The sequence below is a fragment of the Mustelus asterias genome, chromosome 11, assembly GCF_964213995.1.
Source record: "Mustelus asterias chromosome 11, sMusAst1.hap1.1, whole genome shotgun sequence".
NCBI classification, from domain to species: domain Eukaryota; kingdom Metazoa; phylum Chordata; class Chondrichthyes; order Carcharhiniformes; family Triakidae; genus Mustelus; species Mustelus asterias.
The window spans coordinates 60924988-60951186 of record NC_135811.1 but is presented as its reverse complement, the minus strand read 5'-3'; the positions used below and the strand labels follow the sequence as shown (position 1 = coordinate 60951186).

At 45.1% G+C, this 26199-nt stretch overlaps 1 protein-coding gene across 11 annotated transcripts in view; it reads right to left on the bottom strand.

The window, feature by feature from the left end:
* Positions 1 to 26199, bottom strand: part of mypn (myopalladin) — a 268796-nt gene that overhangs the window by 135484 nt on the left and 107113 nt on the right. For all 11 annotated transcript variants that reach the window (XM_078223667.1, XM_078223665.1, XM_078223673.1 and 8 more), the window contains 4 exons: positions 11628 to 11803; positions 3659 to 3710; positions 2591 to 2708; positions 8 to 79 (listed from right to left, as the gene is read on the bottom strand). In XM_078223667.1, the coding sequence (XP_078079793.1) occupies positions 8 to 79; positions 2591 to 2708; positions 3659 to 3710; positions 11628 to 11803 (418 nt within the window). The remainder of the gene's footprint in view (positions 1 to 7; positions 80 to 2590; positions 2709 to 3658; positions 3711 to 11627; positions 11804 to 26199) is intronic.

Sequence of the window (26199 nt, the reverse complement as noted above, 5' to 3'; positions counted from 1 at the left end):
CCAATACCTTTGTAAAAACCGGAGCAGCCATGAGGGGTAGACCATCCAATCCCTGCAGCAGGTTTGTGGGGCTTTGTATCTGGTGGAATAATAAACAGTTTTACCCAATTTCAGACAAAAAGCATTGGTAGGGGTCAGAACAAAAATAAAGTACATCCTGGAGAAGCATGGCAGATAAAACTGCACCTGAGAAGAGAACAGGTAGGTTATCATTTCAGGTGTAAGGGCAAACTGACAAATCCCATGGCCCCCAACTCTCAAGGGGAGCCTGTGAAAAAAGTGAGCTATAAGGTTGCAGTCCCATTCCTCTGATTCACAGCTCTGCTGAATGTGGCTCCCCTCAAAGGTGTTGGCTCAATTGGTGGACCCTCTGGAATTGTGAAACATCAAGATGTCCTCACTTTTTACAGATGCTGACAGACCTTGTATCTGCTTGCAACAATTTCTGTTTTATTTAACACAAATTTTTGTTTCGTTTCAGAAGATGTCATTGCTAACACTACAGGAACAGGAAACATCCCATTTACTCAATAAATTAACTCAGTAGTCAGAAAGAAACATTGTGAACTTGTTAATCACAAACCTGGGGGAAAACGCCCTCTACACCTGCCATAATATGTCACTATACCATTGGGGAATTGGCTCTTTAAGACAAAACTTTATGCTTCATTCCTATGGGTGAGGCTGTGAGCTAAATGGTTGGTACCAGCAAGTTAGATAACAAGCCCATTGCAAAACCCAGTAATATAAGTTCATTTTAATTCAGAAAGGATTACAATTAATTGAAGTCAGCAATTGTTAAATTACCAAAATTCAAACAGTCAATAATTCTCAAACCTGTATTTATAACAAATATAATGTAAAATTAAAAACATGAATGGAAAGGTTTCTGGACTTAGTCGCTGCCAGAACAGTGGGACCATTTTCAAGTCCGATGCTTGATTTACTAATAGACGAGATTAACTATGGCTCAACCATGACATCCACGTGTATCTTCCAAGTTGCTCAAACAATTAGGGAGAATGAGGGTGGGGGTGGGATTGGAATGGAGTGTCTATTCTGTCAAAGGAAGGATTTCTAACTGAAGGAAACATGGCATGGCTTACAAGGGATCACCAGGATTCGGAATTTTGAGGCTGCAGAGACGACAGAAATGACAAGGAGACCAGAGAAAGCTACTCACTAGTTCTCTCTTTATTATCTGGAGGTCCTGCTTTGTGATCTGAGGGATGGCAGTGAGATGAGATTTCCCAAGGAGGGGAGGAATAAGACAACCTCTCAAATCAAGTAGGTGTCGGTGGAAACGCCCAAGGACGTGAGCAGCGGGAGCTTCCAAACTGGGTGTGATGTATCCAGACGATACAGAATGTCAGGAAGGCAAGAAAGGGGATAACACTTCCAGGTGCCAAGCCCCATTCTCTGTCTTTTCAAACCTTGACCCAGTGCACAGCATGCTTCATGACTGGTCACCTTGTAGCTTCACTCCTTTACTTTGGGCGGCACGGTAGCACAGTGGTTAGCATTGCTGCTTCACAGCTCCAGGGTCCCAGGTTCGATTCCCGGCTCGGGTCACTGTCTGTGTGGAGTTTGCACGTTCTCCTCGTGTCTGCGTGGGGGTGCTCCGGTTTCCTCCCACAGTCCAAAGATGTGCGGGTTAGGTTGATTGGCCAGGTTAAAAATTGCCCCTTAGAGTCCTGGGATGCGTAGGTTAGAGGGATTAGTGGGTAAACATGTGGGGGTAGGGCCTGGGTGGGATTGTGGTCGGTGCAGACTCGATGGGCCGAATGGCCTCCTTCTGCACTGTAGGGTTTCTATGATTTCTATGATTTACTTCACAGGCACCTCACATCCCCATCTAAGCAACCAACACTAACACTCACCCTCATGCTATGCCCTCTCACAGCCATGTCTCACCATCACCCTCCACAAATGTTGTCCTTTCCTCCTCCCCACACAAACCAACAAACAGAACAGCTCTCTGTTTTCCCTCCTTGCAGGAGGAGAGAGTGCAAAGCTGGCAGCAGCAGATGCCCAGTGTGCAGGATGGGTGTGGTTGGCTAGGGATGGCCCTACAGTCACAAGCATCTTATTGACCATTGGCAGTGGGCGCCCATCTGCTCCTCTGCGAAGGAGGTCTTGTTTCAGAAGGCTACATATGTCAGCAGCAATCTGCCATGGGAGCCTGAGCTTCTCAAGGGCTTGAATCCTGCCTTTCAGAAACCTGAAAGGTGACGGGATGAGGTAAGGATCCTAACCTGACCTCAGTTTTGGGGAATTGACTCTCCACATGCACTCAAACCACTGTCACACCCACCCCTCGACTGGGAACATTTCCACCCGAATTTTCAAAAGAATTCGACATGTATTTCAGAATGAGAACATTGAAAGTGAAACATTGTCATAGTTACACAGCTTCAGTTGGCACCCCAGAAGGGAAAAACAGTTTGGACCAGTATTCTATTGTCCCCCTTTTACTGTTTTTTTCTCCTTTGGGACAGATGTGATGACCCAAATGGCCTTATTCTGTGCTTTAATCTCTATAACTCTAGGTAAATACTGAAAAGAACACAGAACTTTGAATCAATAATACCTGATGTACTGGTCGCACTGGAGATGAATCAACTGTGGAGTGAAACTCTGAATGAACAGTTGTAGGATTGGAGGGAGGGGATGGAGCAGCAACATCAATGTGAATCTTATCCTGAACCCTATATATAAAACACAATATCGGTTAGACCCAATACCTGATCACCTTTTGGCCTTCAAATATTTTCAATCTTCTATAATCTGAACATTAAAAATTATTCACTTCAAAATAAAATACACAAGGATTTCACCCACCACATATAAATAACTGGGATTGCTTAGTTCAACCTATCGGATGCTGCTTCCGCTGTTTGGCACTCAAGTAGTTCTGTGTTGTAGCTTCACCAGTGACACCTCATTTTTAGATATGCCTGGTGCTGCTCCTGGCATGCCCTCCTACACTCTTCATTGAACCAGGGTTGATCCCTTGGCTTGGTGGTAAAGGTAGAATGGGAGTTATGTCGGGCCATGAGGTTACAGATTGTGATTGAATACAATTCTGCTGCTGCCAATGGCTTACAATGCCTCATGGATGCCCAGTCTTGAGTTGCTAGGTCTGTTCGAAGTCTATCCTATTTAGCACAGTGGTAGTGCCACATGACATAATGGAGGGTATCGTCAACATAAGACGGGGCTTCCTGGTTCAATGAAGAGAATAGGGGATCCTACATGTGGTTTATGCTTGCTCAGTTAACAAACAGCAGTGGTAGGAACTACACCAATAAGATCAACATCAACTACTCCCGAGGTAGGTATAACAGGATAAATATGGAATACACACAGATTACAGAATAAAAACATCTTTACTGGAATTTTACCACCTCGCCCACCCGAGGCTCGTCGGATCCCACCCTAGGCCAACGGAAAATGTCAGTCTGTGAGCCTCAATCGCCCCGGAATCGAGGCGGGCGTGCTGGTAAAATTCCGGCCCTTTACTCTGACCTAACTTTTTACTTGTCGCCCCACTGCAGAGAACATTTTGAGGTCCAACATTGTAAGTACTTCCAGTCTTCTGACAATCAACAAATTGTGTCAGATACTGCAGTGTGTGACTGGTCTTCATTGTACTTACTGAGTCATGTCTTCTTTTACAGAGTCTTGCTCAGATTCAGAGGAAGAGAGTCCTGTGCAACATGGAGAAAGGTTAACATGTCTGCTTTTAATAAACTGCCATACATTTTCTAATAACAGGTTTACTTATTCCATAGAAACAACATAATTTAATGTGAAACAGATAAGAGCTGCTAGCTGCTGAGAGGTGGAAGCAGTAGAAAGTCATTAGCATCTCGAGGCTAGCATGAATTGGTTGAGGGGAGTGATCTTCATGTCTATAAGGTAGGCCCCAAGTCTGATCAATAGTGATCCTCTGTCTTCATTTTTAAAAATTCCCTGAGCAGTGCCATTCACTATGTGCCCCAGAAGCTCTGCCTGCAAAGTGGTGATGGATGGCAGGCAGCTCCCACAGTTGGGTACTGGGGAATGAAAGAGAAAGAGAGGAGGATGATGCTTAGAAATCATAGAAATCATAGAAACCCTACAGTGCAGAAGGAGGCCATTCGGCCCATCGAGTCTGCACCGACCACAATCCCACCCAGGCCCTACCCCCACATATTTTACCCACTAATCCCACTAATTTACGCATCTCAGGACTCTAAGGGGCAATTTTTAACCTGGCCAATCAACCTAACCCGCACATCTTTGGACTGTGGGAGGAAACCGGAGCACCCGGAGGAAACCCACGCAGACACGAGGAGAATGTGCAAACTCCACACAGACAGTGACCCGAGCTGGGAATCAAACCTGGGACCCTGGAGCTGTGAAGCAGCAGTGCTAACCACTGTGCTACCGTGCCGCCCCGACTGGGATTGGGACTGGGATTGACTTTGGACTGGGATTGACCTTCAGGTACACAGGGAGGAATGCTCCTGTATTCAGGCATGATGTTCAATTTCTCCCCAACTTCCTTTACGTTCAAGGACAAATTCAATGTGGCTACAGTACAAAAGGCAGACTTGTATTTTAATTCATTCAAGTGATGTGGGTTGTTGGTTAGGCCAGCATTTATTGCCCATCCCTAACTGCCCTTGAGAAGGTGGCAGTGAGCTGCCTTCTTGAGCCCCTGGAGTCCATGTGGTGTAGGTACATCCACAGTGCTGTTAGGGTGGAAGTTGCAGGATTTTGACCCAGCGACAGTGAAGGAACACCGATATTTTTCCAAGTCAGCCTTGGAGGGGAACCTCCAGGTGGTTATGTTCCCAACTTGTGTCCTTTCAGAAAGATGAACAAGTTGGATAAAAGCAAGAATACATTTAAGATAAAAAGAAAAATGCTGGGAATGCACAATAGGTCAGTTAACACCCGTATATTGAACAAGGTTTTAGGTGTGGAACTCTGAACTTATCCATTAAAATTGTACCTAAAAATTCCTCGTTGTAGGTTTGGAACGTGCTGTCTAAGAGGGTTTGTTGAATTCCTGCGATGCATCAGTGGAGGAGGAATTGAATGTTTGTGGATGAGGTACCCAATCAAGTGGGCTGCTTTGTCCTGGATGGTGTCAAGCTTCAAGTGTTTTTGGAATGACACACATCCAGGCAAGTGGAGAGTATTCCATTACACTCGGACTTGTGCCTTGTAGATGGTTTGGGTAGTCAGAAAGTGAATTCCTCGTGCAGGATTCCTAGCTTTTGATTTACTCTGGTAACCACAGTATTTATACAGCTAGTCCAGTTCAATTTCTGATCAATGGTAACCCCCAGGATGTTAATAGTGGGTTTCATTTGTGTCGAGGGAAGGTAAGACATGACAATCCCAATTCTCAGACCTTTATTCACTGACAAGAATGAAGCATCTCTAAACTTACCCACTAACACTATCTAAAAATGATCACATCTAAAACCTTGTTCAATATACAGACATTAACTGACACAGTGTGCATTCCTAGCATTTTTCATTTTATCTTGAATGTATTCTTGCTTATTGTCCAACATGTTAATCTTTCTGACATTCCTTTTTTAACTCTTACAATAAATTACATTTATTTATGTCCAGCTGTTTTTCCAAATGTTTCCAAAAGCAGTCAAACTGTTAACCCCAAAGACCACCAGGTTTGTAGAAATCTTGTTCTGCCGGTTTTGGTCTTTGCTGCATTTATTTCTATGGGATTTAGATTTTGTTTCAGAGGGCTATCAATTCAGCAAATCTGTCTGGGTTTCAAATTGAGTCGATTAAAAAAGTTGAAGCCTTAAGTAAACAAACTGAGTCAGCAAGACTTAGAGGCCTTAACAGTGAAGGTGCAAAAGGTTTGGTAACATTGCATGACCCGTCCTTTGGAAATTCTCACCAAAATGCAAAGGTTCTGACAATATAATCTTCCATTTCACTTGACTCGCCGATTGGTAAGAGTTGAGTCAATCATCAAATGACTATATTATCAAAATGACAAGGGATGTTGGGGTAAATTTTCCAGTCTGGACAGGAGGTGTAGAGAAAGGAACAGAATGAACTTCATGTCCATCAACTTGGTCCAGGGTAGTGCAAATTCAGACTTTTGTATCCTGACTCATCATTAAGCTCGCAATGTTTGCAATGTACATATTTTGATATCATGAATACATATCCACAAGTTTCTGCATTTTACTGGCTTTAGCTCCTCTTCAAAGTTTGAGTTCAAAATCTAGATGGAGATATTGAGGGAGTGCTGCAGTGTTCTCTGGATGAGATATTAAAGCAAATTCTTGAATGTGCATTCTGTGCTTCAAATGGTCTTAAAGACACTAAGGCATGAATTGCATACAACTTAACCAACACCACTTACATAGATTAACTGGTCATGCATCTCAACATTTTAAATTTAGTCCAGCCATATCATATCAGAGAGCCTCAGTCAAAACTGACTAGATTTAGGACAGATGACATCATCCATTTTAAGCCTATTAGTTGCACAGCAACTCATGGTAGAGAGAGGAGATCATAGAAGAATTATAGAATCATAGAATCCCTACAGTGCAGAAGGAGGCCGTTCGACCCATCAAGCTTGCACCAATGACAATGCCACCCAGGCCCTATCCCCATAACCCCTGCAAATCCCTCTGACACTAAGGGTCAATTTCTAATCTGCCTCACCTGCACATCTTTGGACAGTGGGAGGAAATCAGAGCAGCCAGAGGAAACCCACATAGACATGGGGAGAATGTGCAATCTCCACACAGACAGTCACCCGGGGCTGAAATCAAACCCGACAGGTCCTTTCCACACAGTCGCATTTCAGCTGTCCATCTCATCACCACTTCAAGAAGGCCTCGCCTGGAGATACACATTCTGAATTGGTTTGGCAGAGAAAGTACAGGGAGAGTCACTTCTCCTTGGTGGAGGTGGGGCAGTACTGGTGGTTGCTGCTGCTGTTATGTGGAGATCCAGAGTCTGCGGAATCCTGATTCTGGGCAGACAGGACTGCTTGAAGCAGTATAATGAACATGTTGAGTGGTGTCATGCAGCAGCACTTGTCTGTGCCACAGATTTTCATTCAGCAATGTGAACCATCAGTGATGTATGCACGTTAGAGCTGGTGTGAAAGCATTTCTTATGATGATGCCAAGATCCAAAATCCAAGATTTGACGATGGCTGCTTTTGCCACTCTTTCCAGGGAACCATGTAGTCATGTGATGTTCAGCATTAACTAGAACTGTGCTGTGTGGCTGAAGCAGGACCCAGCCTTCACAAAGAGTATATGGAGAGGACATGGGGTTAGGGTGCTGTTTCTCAAGTCATTGCCAACCTCTTGCCTGCAGGTTCCTCTGATTAAGTGAGAAAAGAAGCCAATAAGCCAGAACAGGGCACGCTGCTTTTTATACAGGAACAGGACTAATTTAAAAGAAAAATACAGCAAATGATGGAAATCTGAAATAACATAAGCGTTGGAAAATCTCAGCAGGTCTGGCAGCCACTGGGGAGAGAGAAACAGTGTCAATGTTTTGAGTTCAAATGAAGAAGAGTCATATGGGCTTGAAACGTAGGCTGAAATTTTCCCACCTTGTCTTACTGGTGGGATCTTTCGGTCCTACTAGTGGTGCCACCACACCCAACTCCCCCCCCTCCCCCCCCCCCCACGCCCATGCCACATTTCCCGGCTTCAGGGTGTGGGGCATGCAAAACCCCGTTGATATCGGTGGGACTGGACAATCCTGCCACTGGCCAATGGTGTGCTGCTTCTGCTACCAGGAAAGAAACTGTGGGGCGTCTGGAAAATGTTGCCCATTAACTCTGTTTCTCTCTAACAGATACTGCCAGACCTGCTGGGTTTATCCAGCTGATGCGCTATCAATAAGGCGAAAGACTACCGATATGCCAATATAAGTGTAGGCTTTTATTCACAACAGAATCAGGAGCAGATCCCAACAAATAACCGACCTGGACTGAACAAGGGGGAGGAGACAGCCACCTTTATACTAGGTGCTGAGGGGAGGACCCAAACTGGAAGGGGATGTGTCCAGGTATGACAAGCACACACAACGGTGGTCCATATAGGACAAAGGCACAACTGAGGTCCACCACACCAGCATTTTCTGTTATTATTTTGGTACTACTTTGATTGGCCACACATTCACTTTCAAAATTAATGATTTCCACACAGTTGGAAAACGATGGTTTAAAAGGATTCTAACTCAAGTTAAAGATAGATATCAAGGAAACATGATCGATTCAATCAGAATGTATATTCTTCCTGTACCAGGTACCTCATCATTAGCCTATGCCTCCGCCTCCTGTTCCAGAATGGTTCTTCCTGCAAAACTATGCCTCCTTAGATGATTATCACACCACTATCATTCTGAAAGTTCTCTCTGGGAATATTGTGCAATAATGCACAGAGAGAGCTTTAGCTTTGGACAATTGTTTCTATCAAAAGAAAATCACCAATGGGAAAAGTTGTCATCCTGTAAGATTGTTAAGGGCTAGTGGCCAGATCAAGGACATCTCAAGCAAAGGGAGGCGGTAAGACAGTGAGAAGTAAGACATGGTCGTGCTATTCAATCAGATGGAGCCACTAAAGAGTGCAGAGCTGAACGGGGACTCAATCATTGACACAAATACTTGCCATTGAGTGAGCAGAGTTAGTGAGCTTGTGGTCTGTGCATGTTCAGTCAATTGAGATTTTGCGCCTCCAGTGATCATGGGGCCAATAAAGGGGGGGGCGGGGGGTACAGTCACCATAAACAGTGAGCACCGTAAACAAGCTCACAGTTAGACTTGGGTTTGCATGCTCCAGCACTCTGTCTGTGAGAACACCTCCATTAAACATATAACTCTGAATAGTTCCATTCTTCAGGATAATGCATGCTAAACATCACTCCTGTGGTCTCAGTGATCCTGTTCCTGACCATGGCTTCCCTTCACCATTTCCCAGTTTTGGCTGGGATATCCCCATTTCCCAGTTTTGACTGGAATATCCCTCATTTCCCAGTTTTGGCTTCTCTCATGGCGGATCTTAGCGGAATTCCGGTGGTGGTGGGAGGAGCTCCGGGACTGCCACAGTTATAGAATGAAAGCTCACACGCTAGGATCATGGCTGAACATCTCCAATGTAATTAATATATAAAAGTTCATACAGTCACAAAGTGAGCCACTCAATGTAATAACTGACCTGGTGACCTTTATTCTTAACCAGCAGTGCTCCCCTTGATGGGCAGGGAGCCTGGTCATGTGTGTCTGCTTGCTCTTGAGATGCCCGCGGCAGTTGTCTTCACCGTGGAGATGCCAATGGCAATGGGGGCACCTCTGGAGGCTGCTGTAGCACTGGTGTTAATGCAGGGGAAGCCTCGGTCTCAGAGTCCTACTACATTGTCTCTCAGTCAGAGAGACAAGGAGGCTGATGAAAATGGTGATGATGCCCCGTGTGGAGTGGCATCTTCATCCTCCTCAGTGATTGCCTCTGTCCTTTGGCGCTCTGGATTGCTGGAGGCAACCAATAGCTGGGGCCCAACTAGCACTCACCCGATTCAACTTTGTGCCACCAATGTCACTGAGCAGTCGATGCTCCAGAGCGTTGAATGCGCACTGTGCAGTCATTCTGAGTGCTGTAGTTTCTGCTTCTCCATAAGCATAAGCACTCACTCAGTGGAGAAACTCATGTATTCAGAACTCTGAGCCATGCTGGTACAGATGAGCTGAATGGGCTCCTCCAGTCTCAGTCCATGACTCTGCTCTACCTTAGGAAACTCAGACATGTGGAAACACATCTGTTTCTGCTGGTCTAAGTGCAGCTGCTTTGCTTGTACCTCCCGAGAGCCTGCACCTGTACAACTGAGCAGGAATCTTCCAAGAATTCGTCCAGCAGCCTCAGCCTCTTTCACCTCCTCCTGCTGCTCAATGCTGAGGAGCTCTTCACCCGGTGCCAGGGTGAGTACCCTGAGTACCCAGCGGTAAGAGTGTATCTGCACTGGTGAAGAGTGCGTTTGAATGATATGATGCTACTGGATCTGTGGCTTTCCTCTCTCCAAGGGCTGTGGGAATGTTGCAGTGACAGTGGCCTGCCTGATTCCCCCTCCACACAACTGTTGCTGTGGGAGATAAGAGAAAATCAGGAGAACTCGCCTGTGACAGCAGGTGTCTTCTGCCGAGTTGAGGCTTCCCAATGCTGCTGTTGTTTTGACAGCTGTCGCACGGGGAGGAGTGCACTCCATCCCTTCATCTGCAGAATTCAATACCAGTTCACCCTCTCCTCCTAATTCTCCATTGCCCACTTCCTTATTCTACCCCACCCTCACAATATAAAATGCTGCCACCTGCAGGACCGTTAGGATGGGATGGTGAGCTGGGGCATCTCTCTTCCTGTACGTACTCTCTCCCTTGCATTTTGCAGCCTCTTCTTCTGCAAGGATGAGAGAGAGATAGAAGGAGGGATGGCAATGCTGGTGTCTCGAGCTCATCAATACAAGCAGCTCCTTTCAGGAAGTTGCTATATTCACCTGTGCTGCAACCCCTCGATAGTGCTCAGGATTGGAGCCTTGCTGATGGGCCAGTGATTACTCTGGGCACACATCTCTCCCAGGTTCAGGAGCACCCTTGGGTAGCTTTGAGGGCCTTATACCGGACATCCAAATTCCTTTACCCCCAGTGCTGATCCCAACTGGATCGATGGGAGTATCCTAAGGAAACTCATACTTTACCGAAGGTATACAAATATCATCATGTTTGTTGTGTATTTCTGATTTTTTACCAGCAGCATTGAAGCAGAACAAAGCCCTTTAAGATAATGCAGGCATGACATCACAGGTAACTGTGCAGAGTAACAGGCAGCACAGTGGTTAGCACTGCTGCCTCACAGTGCCAGGGATCCGGGTTCGATTCCCAGCTTGGGTCACTGTCTGTGTGGAGTTTGCACGTTCTCCCCATGTCTGTGTGGGTTTCCTCCAGGTGCTCCAATTTCCTCCCACAGTCCAAACATGTGTTGGTTAGATCGATTGGCCATGATAAATTGCCCTTTAATGTCCCAAAATGTTACGGTTAGGTGAATTGGCCATGGTAATTGCGTGGGGTTTCGGGATAGGGTGGTGGAGGGTGGGCCTGTGTAAGATGCTCTTTCAGAGAGTTGGTGCAGATTCGGTGGGCTGAATGGCCTCCTTCTGCACGGTGGAGTTTCTGTGGAGTCGGTTAGCAGCCTGTACTGAACACATCTCCTTAGTAAAGTTCCTTAGTTTGTTGAACCTCTGTGGTCTCCTAGGATCAATCCTGCAAACACTACAAGGATGGAGGGCAAGAAGCCTCAATTTAGAAAAGACTTCCTTCTGTGCCCTCTCCTATCTCATCTTACCCAGGCTAGTCAGGATCTGAATGTTTACACCTGCCAGGAATTATGCTTGAATGATTTAGGAAGGAATTACTCCTTTTCCCACCAACAATATACCTTCCAAGAGAAACATGTGTATAAATCTCTGTCAGACTGGAATAGGACACAACATAGTTGCCAAATCTTAATGTATTACATCCAGCACCATGTTCATTGCCATAGCTGCCACAACCTTCAGAATTTCTCTAATGCCTTTACCTTCGATATAAAGTTCTGCAGATGTTGTGTCTGATCCATACAGATTTGAAGCTAAGCAAGTGTAGCGTCCTGTATCCTCCACAAAAGCCTCGGAAATGGTCAATGAGTAATGATTATCATCAGAGCCAATCTGAATATCGGGTGAATTCTTGAGCTCCTTTCCTTCACAGTACCACCTGTAAAGAAATATTAAATTCCACTTTTAAAAACAGCTCCAAGACAAAACCTAAAGAAAAATCAGATTGTTAAACACTCAAAACGACACCTTAGGCAAAGTACATTCAACCCAAATAGAAACTCTAACCGTTACTGCCTTTAGGATAGAATTTGGGTTTATGATTACAGTTATGATGTGCTCCATGACATTAAAGACAGGGTATGTCTGCCCTGATATGTCTGACACCAATCCAAACTTGTTAGGTGTTTTGCAAAAGTGTCATTGCATGCATCTGAATCATGTTTTAGTTCAAGAGTTGTGCTCAGCGTAGGTATATGAAAGGACGGATAAGGTGATATATTACTTGGCCAAATTTCAATGCAGGATCGGCAAACAATGTCGGCACATTCAGCAAGATATAGTATTCTTGAGACAAGATGGAGTACTTCAGAGACACTCGAAAAAAACTCGGATCTTTGTGTAGCAACTTGAGAGTTTACTCAGAATACTGTGGAAGGTTAGATTTGTATATGTCACACGTAACAAGGTACATGATACCCCTTTCCTGATAGGTTCATGTAAATTACAGAGAAACTGAAGAACTAAGACCTGTGTGAGCAAGTTGTGTTCAAAGGTCATGTATTAAAATGTTGGCATAACATTAAACCGGAGATGAGGCTGTTTTTAGTTAGGGCACATGTGAAATATAAGGGGTGGCATCCCCACCACCTTCACGTCCAAGATCTCCCCCATAATACAATAGGTGGGTGGGTGCCAAAATCGTCAGCCTGTCTATCTTTTTAAAATAAATAATTAAAGGGCAATTAAGCTTGTTACCAAGTCAATAGACCCAAATAATACACTGTCCACACAATAATACGGTAGACTAGGGCAAGCGGGTGGGAGTGGGCAAGCATTTTTCTTAAGAAAGGTGTTTAAAAGACAGAAAGGAAATGGGAATACAACCTTTTTGGGGGGTTGGCCTGTGCACACAGGGGGCAGCACCCAATCCAGTGATATCCCCTGCTTTGTTCTTCACTGCCCAACCTCCAAACTCACCCTCAGCACTCCTCCCCCTGCCCGTGTTATAGCGTGCTTCTGCGTGTTATAGTGTGTCATCTGTTGTCTGACATTTCTTCTAGGGGCCACACAATATGCTCACACCCACCCCAATCCCCCAACCCACCTGTAATATCCAACACATAATCAGGGACAGGTTTTCCAGTAGGCCCTTTCACAGCATGCACTGCAAGATGTACTGGTTGCTCTCACACTGCATAAAGAATGATTACAGGCATTGAGCAATGTTAATAACACAGTCAATATGTGAACATACAAAAACACAGACAGGAAAGACTGTTTGGCCTACACTTGTCCAAAAAACCCGCCACTTTACAGCCTTATTCATCACAAGACTCAACGGACTCCCCTGTCCCCATTTCCTTTCTTCGTACAATCACTGCTCCGAACTTCAACTATATCACCGCCTCCTCATACTCACCACTTTACAACCATCACTTTCCCACAACCCACCTCTTACACACTGCCAATCAGCCAGTCCATCAAGACAAGTACGTTCTGAAGACACAAGACACCACTGTCTCTTATGAAGAGATAAGATGTGAAGAAATGCCAAACAAACAAACTCAGTTGAAACTGGAAGTGGGAAGGTTCATGTTGGATTGCATTCCTGTTTCAGATTTCTTTGAATTTTACTCTGACAATTCCAACTCATCACTTTTGGAAGTTAAAATTCAGCTTTGTTTCTGAGTAAGGTTGAAGCTGGATAACTGCACTCTGAATATTTCCGTTGACGCAGTTTCCTTCTCCCTTTCCCTCCTCACTCCCCTGGAAGCTACTCCTGCTCTCTGTGGATCCCCTGTCCTCCAGACCTGAAGGCAGCCCAATAGACCAGTCTTGACTTCAGCCAAACTATCTGTGATACAGTCAACAAACATGCAACAGCAACAAAATATTCCTCTGCATAGACCAGCATAGACTGCAAGAAACTACAAACGTTTGTGAATGTAGCCCAATCTATCACGCAATCCAGCCTCCCATCCATTGACTCTGTCTACACTTCCTGCTGCCTCGGCAAAGCAGTCAGCATAATTATGGACCCATGCACCCCGGACATTCTCTCTTCCACCTTCTTCCATCGGGAAAAAGATACAAAAATCTGAGGTCACATACCAACCGATTCAAGAACAGCTTCTTCCCTGCTGCCATCAGACTTTTGAATGGACCTGCCTTGCATTAAGCTGATCTTTTTCTACACCCTAGCTATGACTGTAACACTACATTTTGCACCCTCTCCTTTCCTTCTCTATGAACGGTATGCTTTGTCTGTATAGCGCGCAAACTCAATGGGCTGAATGGTCTCCTTCTTCATTGTAGGGATTCTATGGACTCTATAAAGGTGCAGTGTTACAGCAAGATGAAAGAATGATAGAGTAAAGATAATGGGGGCTTCAATTATCTTCATGTAAACTGGATGGTAACAGAGTAAAGGGTAACAAGCGGTTGAATTCCTGAAATGTGTACAATAGAACTAATTGCGATAAACCAAGCATAACTTGAATACATAATAAAAGCATCAATTTGGACAAAGAATAATATTAGCTCAGTATTAATGGTATTTTCATGGGATTGGAATAATCAATTTATGATGGGATTAAATAAATAGCTATTTAGACACCAGTTGTTTCCTGTGCTGTACTGTTCTTTGTTCTTTGTTCAGTTTCAAGGGCAATGGATCAAGTGGCCTCCTTCTGTAAAATTCTTGGATTCGGTGAGAATTTCTCAAATGAATTACACTGTGATACCTTTTTCACTGGGCAGCAGTTTAACATCTGTAATGCCCTCATTTCACATTGAGCATGCGTTTGTTCACAGGAATAACCAATGACTGTGCACTCACGCTTGTACAAGACATCACGTTCAACTCATTCATGACTCTTCACTGAATGTTCCGGCTATTTTTGTAATGTGTCACTAGATAAGTGCTATTTACAGTACTATTCATATACCGAATGTAATCCAGTTCACAGCAATGTAATTTTCCAGAACTGCCATTCCTACTTTCCTTTTAAGCTGAGGTATACTGTACGTTAACATAGCTGAAAACATTAGAATTGATTCGGACCTTCTTTCACCCATCACTTATCTTCAAGACTATCTGCTTTCAATCCTGCATTTTGATTATAAAAAGACATCCCTATATATCAAAGAATTGATTAGAATATTTGTTAAGTCAACAACTAACAATAAATTGATTCGAATATTTGTTAAGTCAACAACTAACAATAAATTACATTTAGATGGACCTTTAATATGGTATATATCCTAAGGCGTTTACAGTGGCGTTTGCTACCAAATAAACCTGTTGGACTTTAACCTGGTGTTGTTAGACTCCTTACTGTGTTTACCCCAGTCCAACGCCGGCATCTCCACATCATATATCCTAAGGTACAGCACAGAAACATTCTCAGATAAAATCTGATGCAAAACCACAGAATATGGAAATATAGGGATAGGTGACCAAAAGCTTAGATACAGGGATATGTCTTAAGGAATACCTTCAACAAGGGGAACTTAAGGTGGGAATTCTAGAGTTTAAAGTCTAAACAGTTGAAATATAAGGCAATACGTTGTGCCCCTCCTAATGACAGGTTTGGTGGTGAGGGGCATTTAATAGAGTGGGGCATCTGCTAGCTCCCTAATTAGGGCCCTGGCGGGAAGGCCTGTGGGCAGCTTTCCTGCCACATTCCCAACTGAGGCCCTTAAGTGGGCAATTAATGCCCAATTGCTTCATTCTGCCACCGCTTGCATTAACCCAGTGGGGTAATTAATGCCCACATAAGAGCCTCATCCTGCCACTGATATTAACCTAATGGCAAATAGGGTGTTCACAATGGCCGGGGGCGCGGGGGGGGGGGGGGGGGGGGCTGGTGGGTGCGTACCCTGCAAGCAAGCTCTGGAATGTTTCCTTGCGGTCTCCCGGGGGGGGGGGTTCTTTGGTCAAAGACACTCAGTGCCTGATCAAGAGGCCTGGCTGCTGAAAACCCACCCCTGCTCTTGCTGCTGATCCCCCTCCACCACGACTCCCACTGTGCCATCCTCGCTTGTATCTAGGTCCCCCCTTCAATCCAAGACCTTGGCTGTATGTCATACAAGCTGCTGCCAGCACCTCCCCAGTGGCACTGTGAGTACTGAAGAGCTTCCGGCCTCTGATTGGCCAGCAGCTCTCAACAGGCGGGTCTTCCATTCACGCCTGGGTTCATGATCTATTCTGGCGAAAGACACACTGCTCGCCAGCTAAGCGCCTGGGTGGCATGAGATTCAGTGAGACTTCTTGAGAAGAAATGACAGGGCTGGCAGCTCTCCAGCTGACAGCCAAGATGCCAATTGTCTCCACAAGATTCCACCCATAGAGTTGTAGGGCTGGAGGAAATTACAAAGATAGCAACAAAAAGAGATAAGGAGGGTCAAAGCCATTGAGAGATTTGAACACAAGGACGAGAATTTTAAATTTGAAATGTTGTTAGAAAGAGTGTAATTGTGTTAGTGCTTCCAGTGGGAAAATTCATCTGCCAGCAGTGAACATCAGAAATCCAGCCACACAGGTTTCTGATATGTGCTCCCTGGGAGCAAGGGTTCGTGTCGAGAGCAAACAATATTGGCAAATTACATCTATTATGTCATGTAGTTAAGTTGTGTTTACCACTCATCTACACTGGAGGTGGAATATTGTCTTACAAAGCAACACATAATATTTTCTGATACTCTAAGTAAACGGCAAAACACAGTTGGGGCTAAAATGGATAGCTGGGGTCCGAACGCACCTGAAGTTTGAAATGCAGGCAGCTCACTTTTGTGCTGTTTACTGACAGACTGGATTTATCCAAAACTGGAACTTCCTGTGACTGCCCTTGACATCATGGCAGCATTTGGCCAAGGGTGGAAACAAGGACCACAGCAAAATTGAAGTCAGTAGGAATCAGGGGAAATTCCACTGGTTGGAGTCAGTTGGTTTAATGTGGCACAGAGGATAGCTCGATGGTGTACAGCTTCTACAGAATGCTTAACTCAGGGATTTGGTGAGTGTGGAAATTTGAAGTGTTTTAAGGGTTGATCTATTTCTAAGATCTACTCAGGCTTTGCATTTTACCTTGCACTTCCAAGCATTCTGAAATCTCACCCTTAATAATGGACACTAAAATCTTACCAACAATTGAGGTCAGGCAAACCAGCCTGTAATTTCCCGTCTTGCCCCTTTGTTACATGCCTAGTGGCAGGGTTAAGAATATTTCCTCAGAGTTTCCTCAGCCGAGGGTTGTAAACTCCTGTACCAAGTTTCTCTTGATCAATAAATACCCTTTCTTCCCAACAAAGTCTGAAATCTCTTAACTACAGAACAAGTTCGTCGATTATGTTGTGAAAGGTACACAAGTGGTGGGCATTGTTTGGTTAAGGACAGAGAACACTTAATTATTTTGTTGTTCTATTGAAAAGTGTATAAAGCAGGATGGGGTAGTCATTGAGTTAGAAGTTTGGAGGCAGAGATCTGCAATGCTGCATCTTGTGAATAAACCTACTATCAATGAAAAGACCTGTCTTTTGCTTCGTGCTTCACCATCTAGCTTGGATCTATTTAACAACATTTTCAGCAGGATGTAGGTGAAGTGCAGCTTTAGTTACTGTTTCTGATCTGTTTAGGTCATTATAGAGACGACACTGAATCCAGGAGAGTGACACAATACTCATCCTGTTAGGCCACCTCCAGCTACACCTTTAATGGAGCAACAGCAGGTTTCTTCCTCCTGCTTTTGGGAAGCAGTTCCCTATAATCCCTGGCAGTGCACCTGGGGAAGAACCAGTGAAGCGGGATGCAGCCTTTGAGTCTCCTAAATCTATTGTTAAACCTTGAATTCTTTTGTTTGCAACTCCAAACTCCTCCAAATTTAATCTTTGGATTGGCCGTTTAAATACTGGAGTTGAGATACATTGTGCAGGTCTACATCCTTTATTCTTTCATTGACCGTCGCTGAGAAGGCCAGCATTTGGCAGCACAGTGGTTAGCTCTGCTGCCTCACAGCGCCAGGGACCTGGGTTCGATTTCCGGCCTTGTGTGACTGTCTGTGTGGAGTTTGCACATTCTCCCCATGTCTGCGTGGGTTTCCTCCGGGTGCTCCGGTTTCCTCCCACACTCCAAAGATGAGCAGGTTAGGTGGATTGGCCATGATAAAAAAAATGCCCCTTAGTATCGGGGAATTAGCTAGGGTAAATGCATGGGGTTATTGGGATAGGGCCTGGGTGGTATTGTGGTCGGTGCAGACTCGATGGGCTGAATGGCCTGCTTCTGCACTGTAGGGATTCTATGACCCCTAATTGCCCTTGAACTGAGTGGCTTGCTAGGCCATTTCAGAAGGCAGTTAAGAGTCAACAACATTAATGTGGGTCTGGAATCACATGTAGGCCAGACCAGGTAAGGATCATTAGAATCATAGAACATAGAACAGTACAGCACAGAACAGGCCCTTCGGCCCACGATGTTGTGCCGAGCTTTATCTGAAACCAAGATGAAGCTATCCCACTCCCTATCATCCTGGTGTGCTCCATGTGCCTATCCAATAACCGCTTAAATGTTCCTAAAGTGTCTGACTCCACTATCACTGCAGGCAGTCCATTCCACACCCCAACCACTCTCTGCATAAAGAACCTACCTCGGACATCCTTCCTATATCTCCCACCACGAACCCTATAGTTATGCCCCCTTGTAATAGCTCCATCCACCCGAGGAAATAGTCTTTGAACGTTCACTCTATCTATCCCCTTCATCATTTTATAAACCTCTATTAAGTCTCCCCTCAGCCTCCTCCGCTCTAAAGAGAACACCCCTAGCTCCCTCAACCTTTCCTCATAAGACCTACCCTCCAAACCAGGCAGCATCCTGGTAAATTTCCTCTGCACTCTTTCCAGCGCTTCCACATCCTTCTTATAGTGAGGTGACCAGAACTGCACACAATATTCCAAATGTGGTCTCACCAAGGTCCTGTACAGTTGCAGCATAACCCCACAGCTCTTAAACTCCAACCCCCTGTTAATAAAAGCTAACACACTATAGGCCTTCTTCACAGCTCTATCCACTTGAGTGGCAACCTTTAGAGATCTGTGGATATGGACCCCAAGATCTCTCTGTTCCTCCACAGTCTTCAGAACCCTACCTTTGACCCTGTAATCCACATTTAAATTAGTCCTACCAAAATGAATCACCTCACATTTATCAGGGTTAAACTCCATTTGCCATTTTTCAGCCCAGCTTTGCATCCTATCTATGTCTCTTTGCAGCCTACAACAGCCCTCCACCTCATCCACTACTCCACCAATCTTGGTGTCATCAGCAAATTTACTGATCCACCCTTCAGCCCCCTCCTCTAAGTCATTAATAAAAATCACAAAGAGCAGAGGACCAAGCACTGATCCCTGTGGCACTCCGCTAGCAACCTGCCTCCAATCCGAAAATTTTCCATCCACCACCACCCTCTGTCTTCAATCAGACATGATGTGGAGATGCCGGCGTTGGACTGGGGTAAACACAGTAAGAAGTTTAACAACACCAGGTTAAAGTCCAACAGGTTTATTTGGTAGCAAAAGCCACACAAGCTTTCAAAGCTCTAAGCCCCTTCTTCAGGTGAGTGGGAATTCTGTTCACAAACAGAGCTTATAAAGACACAGACTCAATTTACATGAATAATGGTTGGAATGCGAATACTTACAACTAATCAAGTCTTTAAGAAACAAAACAATGGGAGTGGAGAGAGCATCAAGACAGGCTAAAAAGATGTGTATTGTCTCCAGACAAGACAGCCAGTGAAACTCTGCAGGTCCACGCAACTGTGGGAGTTACAAATAGTGTGACATGAACCCAATATCCCGGTTGAGGCCGTCCTCGTGTGTGCGGAACTTGGCTATCAGTTTCTGCTCAGCGACTCTGCGCTGTCGTGTGTCGCGAAGGCCGCCTTGGAGAACGCTTACCCGAATATCAGAGGCCGAATGCCCGTGACCGCTGAAGTGCTCCCCAACAGGAAGAGAACAGTCTTGCCTCTTGCCTGTCTTTATAAGCTCTGTTTGTGAACAGAATTCCCACTCACCTGAAGAAGGGGCTTAGAGCTTCGAAAGCTTGTGTGGCTTTTGCTACCAAATAAACCTGTTGGACTTTAACCTGGTGTTGTTAAACTTCAATCAGACAGCCAGTTACCTATCCAATCGGCCAACTTTCCCTCTATCCCACACCTCCTCACTTTCATCATAAGCCGACCATGGGGGACCTTATCAAACGCCTTACTAAAATCCATGTATATGACATCAACTGCCCGACCTTCATCAACACACTTAGTTACCTCCTCAAAAAATTCTATCAAATTTGTGAGGCACGAACTGCCCTTCACGAATCCGTGCTGACTATCCCGGATGAATCCGCATCTTTCTAAATGGTCGTAAATCCCATCCCTAAGGACCTTTTCCATCAATTTACCAACCACCGAAGTAAGACTAACCGGTCATTTCTATTCCCTTTCTTAAACAGAGGAACAACATTCGCCATTCTCCAGTCCTCTGGCACCATCCCTGTGGACAGCGAGGACCCAAAGATCAAAGCCAAAGGCTCTGCAATCTCATCCCTTGCCTCCCAAAGAATCCTAGGATATATTTCATCAGGCCCAGGGGACTTATCGACCTTCAGTTTATTCAAAACTGCCAGGACATCCTCCCTCCGAACATCTATTTCCTCCAGCCTATTAGTCTGTAACACCTTCTCTTCCTCAAAAACATGGCCCCTCTCCTTGGTGAACACTAAAGAAAAGTATTCATTCATCACCTCGCCTATCTCTACTGACTCCATACACAAGTTCCCACTACTGTCCTTGACCGGCCCTAACCTCACCCTGGTCATTCTTTTATTCCTCACATAGGAGTAAAAAGCCTTGGGGTTTTCCTTGATCCGACCCGCCAAAGACTTCTCATGTCCCCTCCTAGCTCTCCTAAGCCCCTTTTTCAGCTCATTCCTTGCTAACTTGTAACCCTCAATTGAGCCATCTGAACCTTGTTTCCTCATCCCTACATAAGCTTCCCTCTTCCTTTTCACAAGACATTCCACCTCTTTCGTGAACCATGGTTCCCTCACTCGGCCATTTCCTCCCTGCCTGACAGGGACATACCTATCAAGGACACCCAGTATTTGTTCCTTGAAAAAGTTCCACTTTTCATTAGTGCCTTTCCCTGACAGTTTCTGTTCCCAACTTATGCCCCCTAATTCTTGCCTAATCGCATCATAATTACCTCTCCCCCAATTGTAAACCTTGCCCTGCCGTACGGCCCTATCCCTCTCCATTGCAATAACAAAAGACACCAAATTGTGGTCACTATCTCCAAAGTGCTCTCCCACAACCAAATCTAACACTTGGCCCGGTTCATTTCCCAGTACCAAATCCAATGTGGCCTCACCTCTTGTCGGCCTATCCACATATTGTGTCAGGAAACCCTCCTGCACACACTGCACAAAAACTGCCCCATCCGAACTATTTGACCTACAAAGGTTCCAATCAATATTTGGAAAGTTAAAGTCCCCCATGACAACTACCCTGTGACCCCCACACATATCCATAATCTGCTTAGCAATTTCTTCCTCCACATCTCTATTACTATTTGGGGGCCTATAGTAAACTCCTAACAACGTGACCGCTCCTTTCCTATTTCTAACCTCAGCCCATATTACCTCGGTGTGCAGATCCCCCTCGAAGTGCCTTTCCGCAGCCGTTAAACTATCCTTGATTAACAATGCTACTCCACCACCTCTTTTACCAGCTTTCCTACACTTACTGAAACATCTATACCCCGGAACGTCCAACAACCATTCCTGTCCTTGTTCTACCCACGTCTCCGTAATGGCCACAATATCGTAGTCCCAAGTACCAATCCACGCCCCAAGTTCATCTACCTTTTTCCGGATGCTCCTTGCATTGAAGTAGACACACTTCAACCCACCTTCCTGTCTACCGGTACCCACCCTTGACCCTGATACCTTCCCCAATACCTCACCACCCTCAACACTGACTTCTGGACTACAACTCCTTTTCCCACTTCCCTGACAAATTAGTTTAAACCCCCCTGAAGAGCCGTATCAAATTTCCCTCCCAGGATATTGGTGCCCCTCTGGTTCAGGTGCACCCCGTCCTGCTGGTACAGGTCCCACCTTCCCCAGAATGTGTTCCAATTATCCACGTATCTGAAACCCTCCCTCCTACACCACCCCTGCAACCACATGTTTAACTGCACTCTCTCCCTGTTCCTCAACTCGCTATCACGTGGCACCGGCAACGTACCAGAGATGACCACATGTTTTGTCTTGGCTATCAGGTTCCAGCCCAGCTCCCGAAATTCCTGTTTTAAATCACCGTCCCTTCTCTTACCTATGTTGTTGGTACCAATGTGTACCACGACTTGTGACTGTTCCCCCTCCCCCTTAAGAATCCGGAAAACACGGTCCGAGACGTCACGGACCTTGGCATCCGGTAGGCAACATACCATCTGTGAGTCTCTTTTGCTGCCACAGAACCTCCTATCTATCCCTCTAACTAACGAGTCCCCAATAACTATTGCCCTCCCGCTCTGCCCCTTACCCTCCCAAGCCACAGAGACGGACACAGTGCTGGAGATCCTCTCACTGCGGCTCACCATTAGTATGTCGTCCCCCTCAACCGTATCCAAAGCGGAATACTTGCTGCTAAGGGGAACGACCACAGGGGATCCCTGCACGGACTGCTTCCTCCCAGCCCCTCTCACCATCACCCATCTGTTTTCATTCCTCGGAGTAACTGTATCCCTAAAGCTTCTGTCTATGGTCACCTCTGCATCCCTAATGATCCTAAGTTCATCCAACTCCAGCTCCAGTTCCCTAACACGGTTTTGGAGGAGCTGCAGATGGGTGCACTTCCCATAGATGTAATCAGCAGGGACACTGACGGAGTCCCTCACCTCAAACATACTGCAAGAGGAACATTGCACTGCCTGCACACCCATCCCATCTCGATACCTTGCCAGTACCAGGTAGAAACAGCAAAAATGAATTAAACTCACCCCTGCTCGCCCTATCTGCCTAAGCCCTGTGAGTCAAAGCCCTTATAGCTCACACTCTGCTTCCCACACACTATGCTGCCCGTTCCCGACGCTGCCCGCTGTATACTGCAGCCTACCTTTTATACTTCGCGCGCTTAAAAAACCCTTCCCAGACTCCTTAGCAGCCCACTTCCGGTTTTCACTTTAAACTCAAGAAAAATACTACTACAAAAGTAAAGGCCAAAAAAAACACACACTAACTGACTCATTAAATCAATAAATTTTATAAGAACTCGAAACAGGAGGCTATTTCTATCCTTTTAGCAATAAATGCTAAGATTCTTTTTACTTTCCTGATTACCTGCTGTACCTGCAGAATGTGATTCATGCACGAGGTCATTCAAATCCCTCTGCATCAAAGCACTCTGAAGTTTCTATCCATTTAGCTAATAATTTGCCTTTGCATTTTTCCTACCAAAATGGATAACATCACACTTATCCACATTAAACTCCATCTACCAAATTTTCCTCCATTCACTTAATCTATCCATATCCATTTGTCAATGTCTTATTTCATTATTGCAACTTAATATCCCATCTATTTTAGTGTCATCTGCAAATTTGGCTAAAGTACCTTCTATCCCTGCATCCAAGCCATTAATATAGATTGTAAATAGTTGGGACCCGAGGGCTGAACCACGTGGCACCCCCACTAGTTACATTTTGCCAACCTGAGAAAGACCCATTTATCCCAACACTCTGCTTCCTGTTTGTTAGCCAATACTCTGTCCAAGTTAATAAATTACCCCTAACCCCATGTGATCTTATCTTGTGTATTAACCTTCTGTGTAACATCTTATTAAATATCTTCTGGAATTCCAGATATGCTACATCTACAGGATCCCCATTATCCACTTTGCTTGTTGCATCTTCGAAGAACTCTAGCAAATTAGACAAATACGAATTACCCTTCATAAAAGATGTGTGGGTTAGGTTGATTGGCCATGCTTAAATTGCCCCTTAGTGTCCTGAGATGTGTAGGTTAGAGGGATTAGTGGGTAACATATGTAGGTATATGGGGGTAGGGCCTGGGTGGGATTGTGGTCGGTGCAGACTCGATGGGCCGAATGGCCTCTTTCTGTACTGTAGGGTTTCTATGATTTCTATGAAAACCATGCTGACTCGGATGGGTTGCATTTGACTTTCTAAATGTTTAACAATAAATGTTAAATTAATTGGCTATAGTTTCCTACATGTTGCCTCCCTCCCTTTTTGAATAAGGGCATTATATTAGCATTTTTCAATCCACCGGAACCTTTCCTGCATTCAGGAATATTATGACCAATGGATCCACTATCTCCACTGCCTCTCCCTTTAAGACCCATCAGGACCTGAGGACTTGTCTGCCTTCAATCCCAATAATTTGTTCAGTACTTTTTCCCTATTGACGATAGTTCTAAGTTCCTCCCTTTCTATAATCTCTGCACTCTCTGTTACTATTGGGATAATACTCCGGTTAATGGCCAATGGCAAATTTCCTTCCCTCCAGGGCACTGTTGAACCAGATGGGTTTTTGCAACGTTCGATGCTAGTTTCATGGTCAGCCTTACTGAGACTTTCTTTTAATTCCGGATTGTATTAATTGAATTTAAATTCCATCCGCTGCCATAGTAGGATTTGAAGTCATGTCTCCAGAGCATTAGCCTGGGCCTCTAGATTACTAGCCCCGTGACATTACCTGAGCCACCATCTCCCCTTGTTGTACATAATCAACACCAACACCTGAAGTAAAATGATAACGGAATGGCTGCATTAAAATCCCACAGATAGATGAACTGATTTCCCTACATGGGTTAAGGGTGAAAGGAGAAAAGTGTAACATAGAAACATAGAAAAACTACAGCACAAACAGGCCCTTCGGCCCACAAGTTGCGCCGAACACATCCCTACCTTCTCGACCTACCTATAACCCTCCATCCTATTAAGCTCCATGTACTCATCCAGGAGTCTCTTAAAAGACCCTATTGAGTTCGCCTCCACCACCCCTGACGACAGCCGATTCCACTCGCCCACCACCCTCTGTGTGAAAAACTTACCCCTAACATCTCCCCTGTACCTACCCCCCAGCACCCTAAACCTGTGTCCTCTCGTAGCAGACATTTCCACCCTGGGAAAAAGCCTCTGAGAGTCCACCCGATCTATGCCTCTCAACATCTTATACACCTCTATTAGGTCTCCTCTCATCCTTCGTCTCTCCAAGGAGAAAAGACCGAGCTCCCTCAGCCTATCCTCATAAGGCATGCCACTCTATCCAGGCAACATCCTTGTAAATCTCCTCTGCACCCTTTCAATCTTTTCCACATCTTTCCTATAGTGAGGTGACCAGAACTGAGCACAGTACTCCAAGTGGGGTCTGACGAGGGTAAAGGGAATATTAGGGGGGGTTTCTTCACGCAGAGAGTGGTGGGCGTGTGGAATGAGCTGCCGGATAAAGTGGTAAATGCGGGGTCACTTTTAACATTTAAGAAAAACTTGGACGGGTTCATGGATGAGAGGGGTGTGGAGGGATATGGTCCAAGTGCAGGTCAGTGGGACTAGGCAAAAAATGGTTCGGCACAGACAAGAAGAGCCAAAAGGCCTGTTTATGAGCTGTAATTTTCTATGGTTCTAACCATTCCAAAGTGGCACTGCGTGACTGGAGCACTTGCTGCAGAGAGGTTTGCTTGTTTTTCTTTGAGTTACTTAATTATTTTCCTATCACCAAAATATTTCTCGTTTCTACCTAGTATTGAAATACATCTACCAGCAAACTTAGCCTATGTGCCATGGGCTATGTTTTAACGGGAAGATGGTGGAATAGTAGTATTGCTCTAGGAACCGGGGTTCAAATCCCACCATGGCAAATGTTGAAATATGAACTCTATAAAAATCTGTAATTCAAAGTCGAATGATGACCATGAAACCATTGTCGATTGTCATAAAAACCCATGTGGTTCACTGATGTCCTTTAGGGAAGGAAATCTGCCGTCCTTACCTGGTCTGACCTACAATAATATTGTTGACTCTTAACTGCCTTCTGAAATGGTCTAGAGAGCCACTCAGTTCAAGAGCAATTTGGGATGGGTAACAAATGCTGGTCTTGCTATTGACATCCACATCCCGTGAAAGAAAGTGGTATCATTTCATTCAGGGACATTATACCATTCAAATCACAATTCACGTTGCTTGGTCAAAAAGACACTTGAGAGCTTCCAGACCCCAGTGGATAGGCTCTCATCTGAGGACACAAACATTGACTGA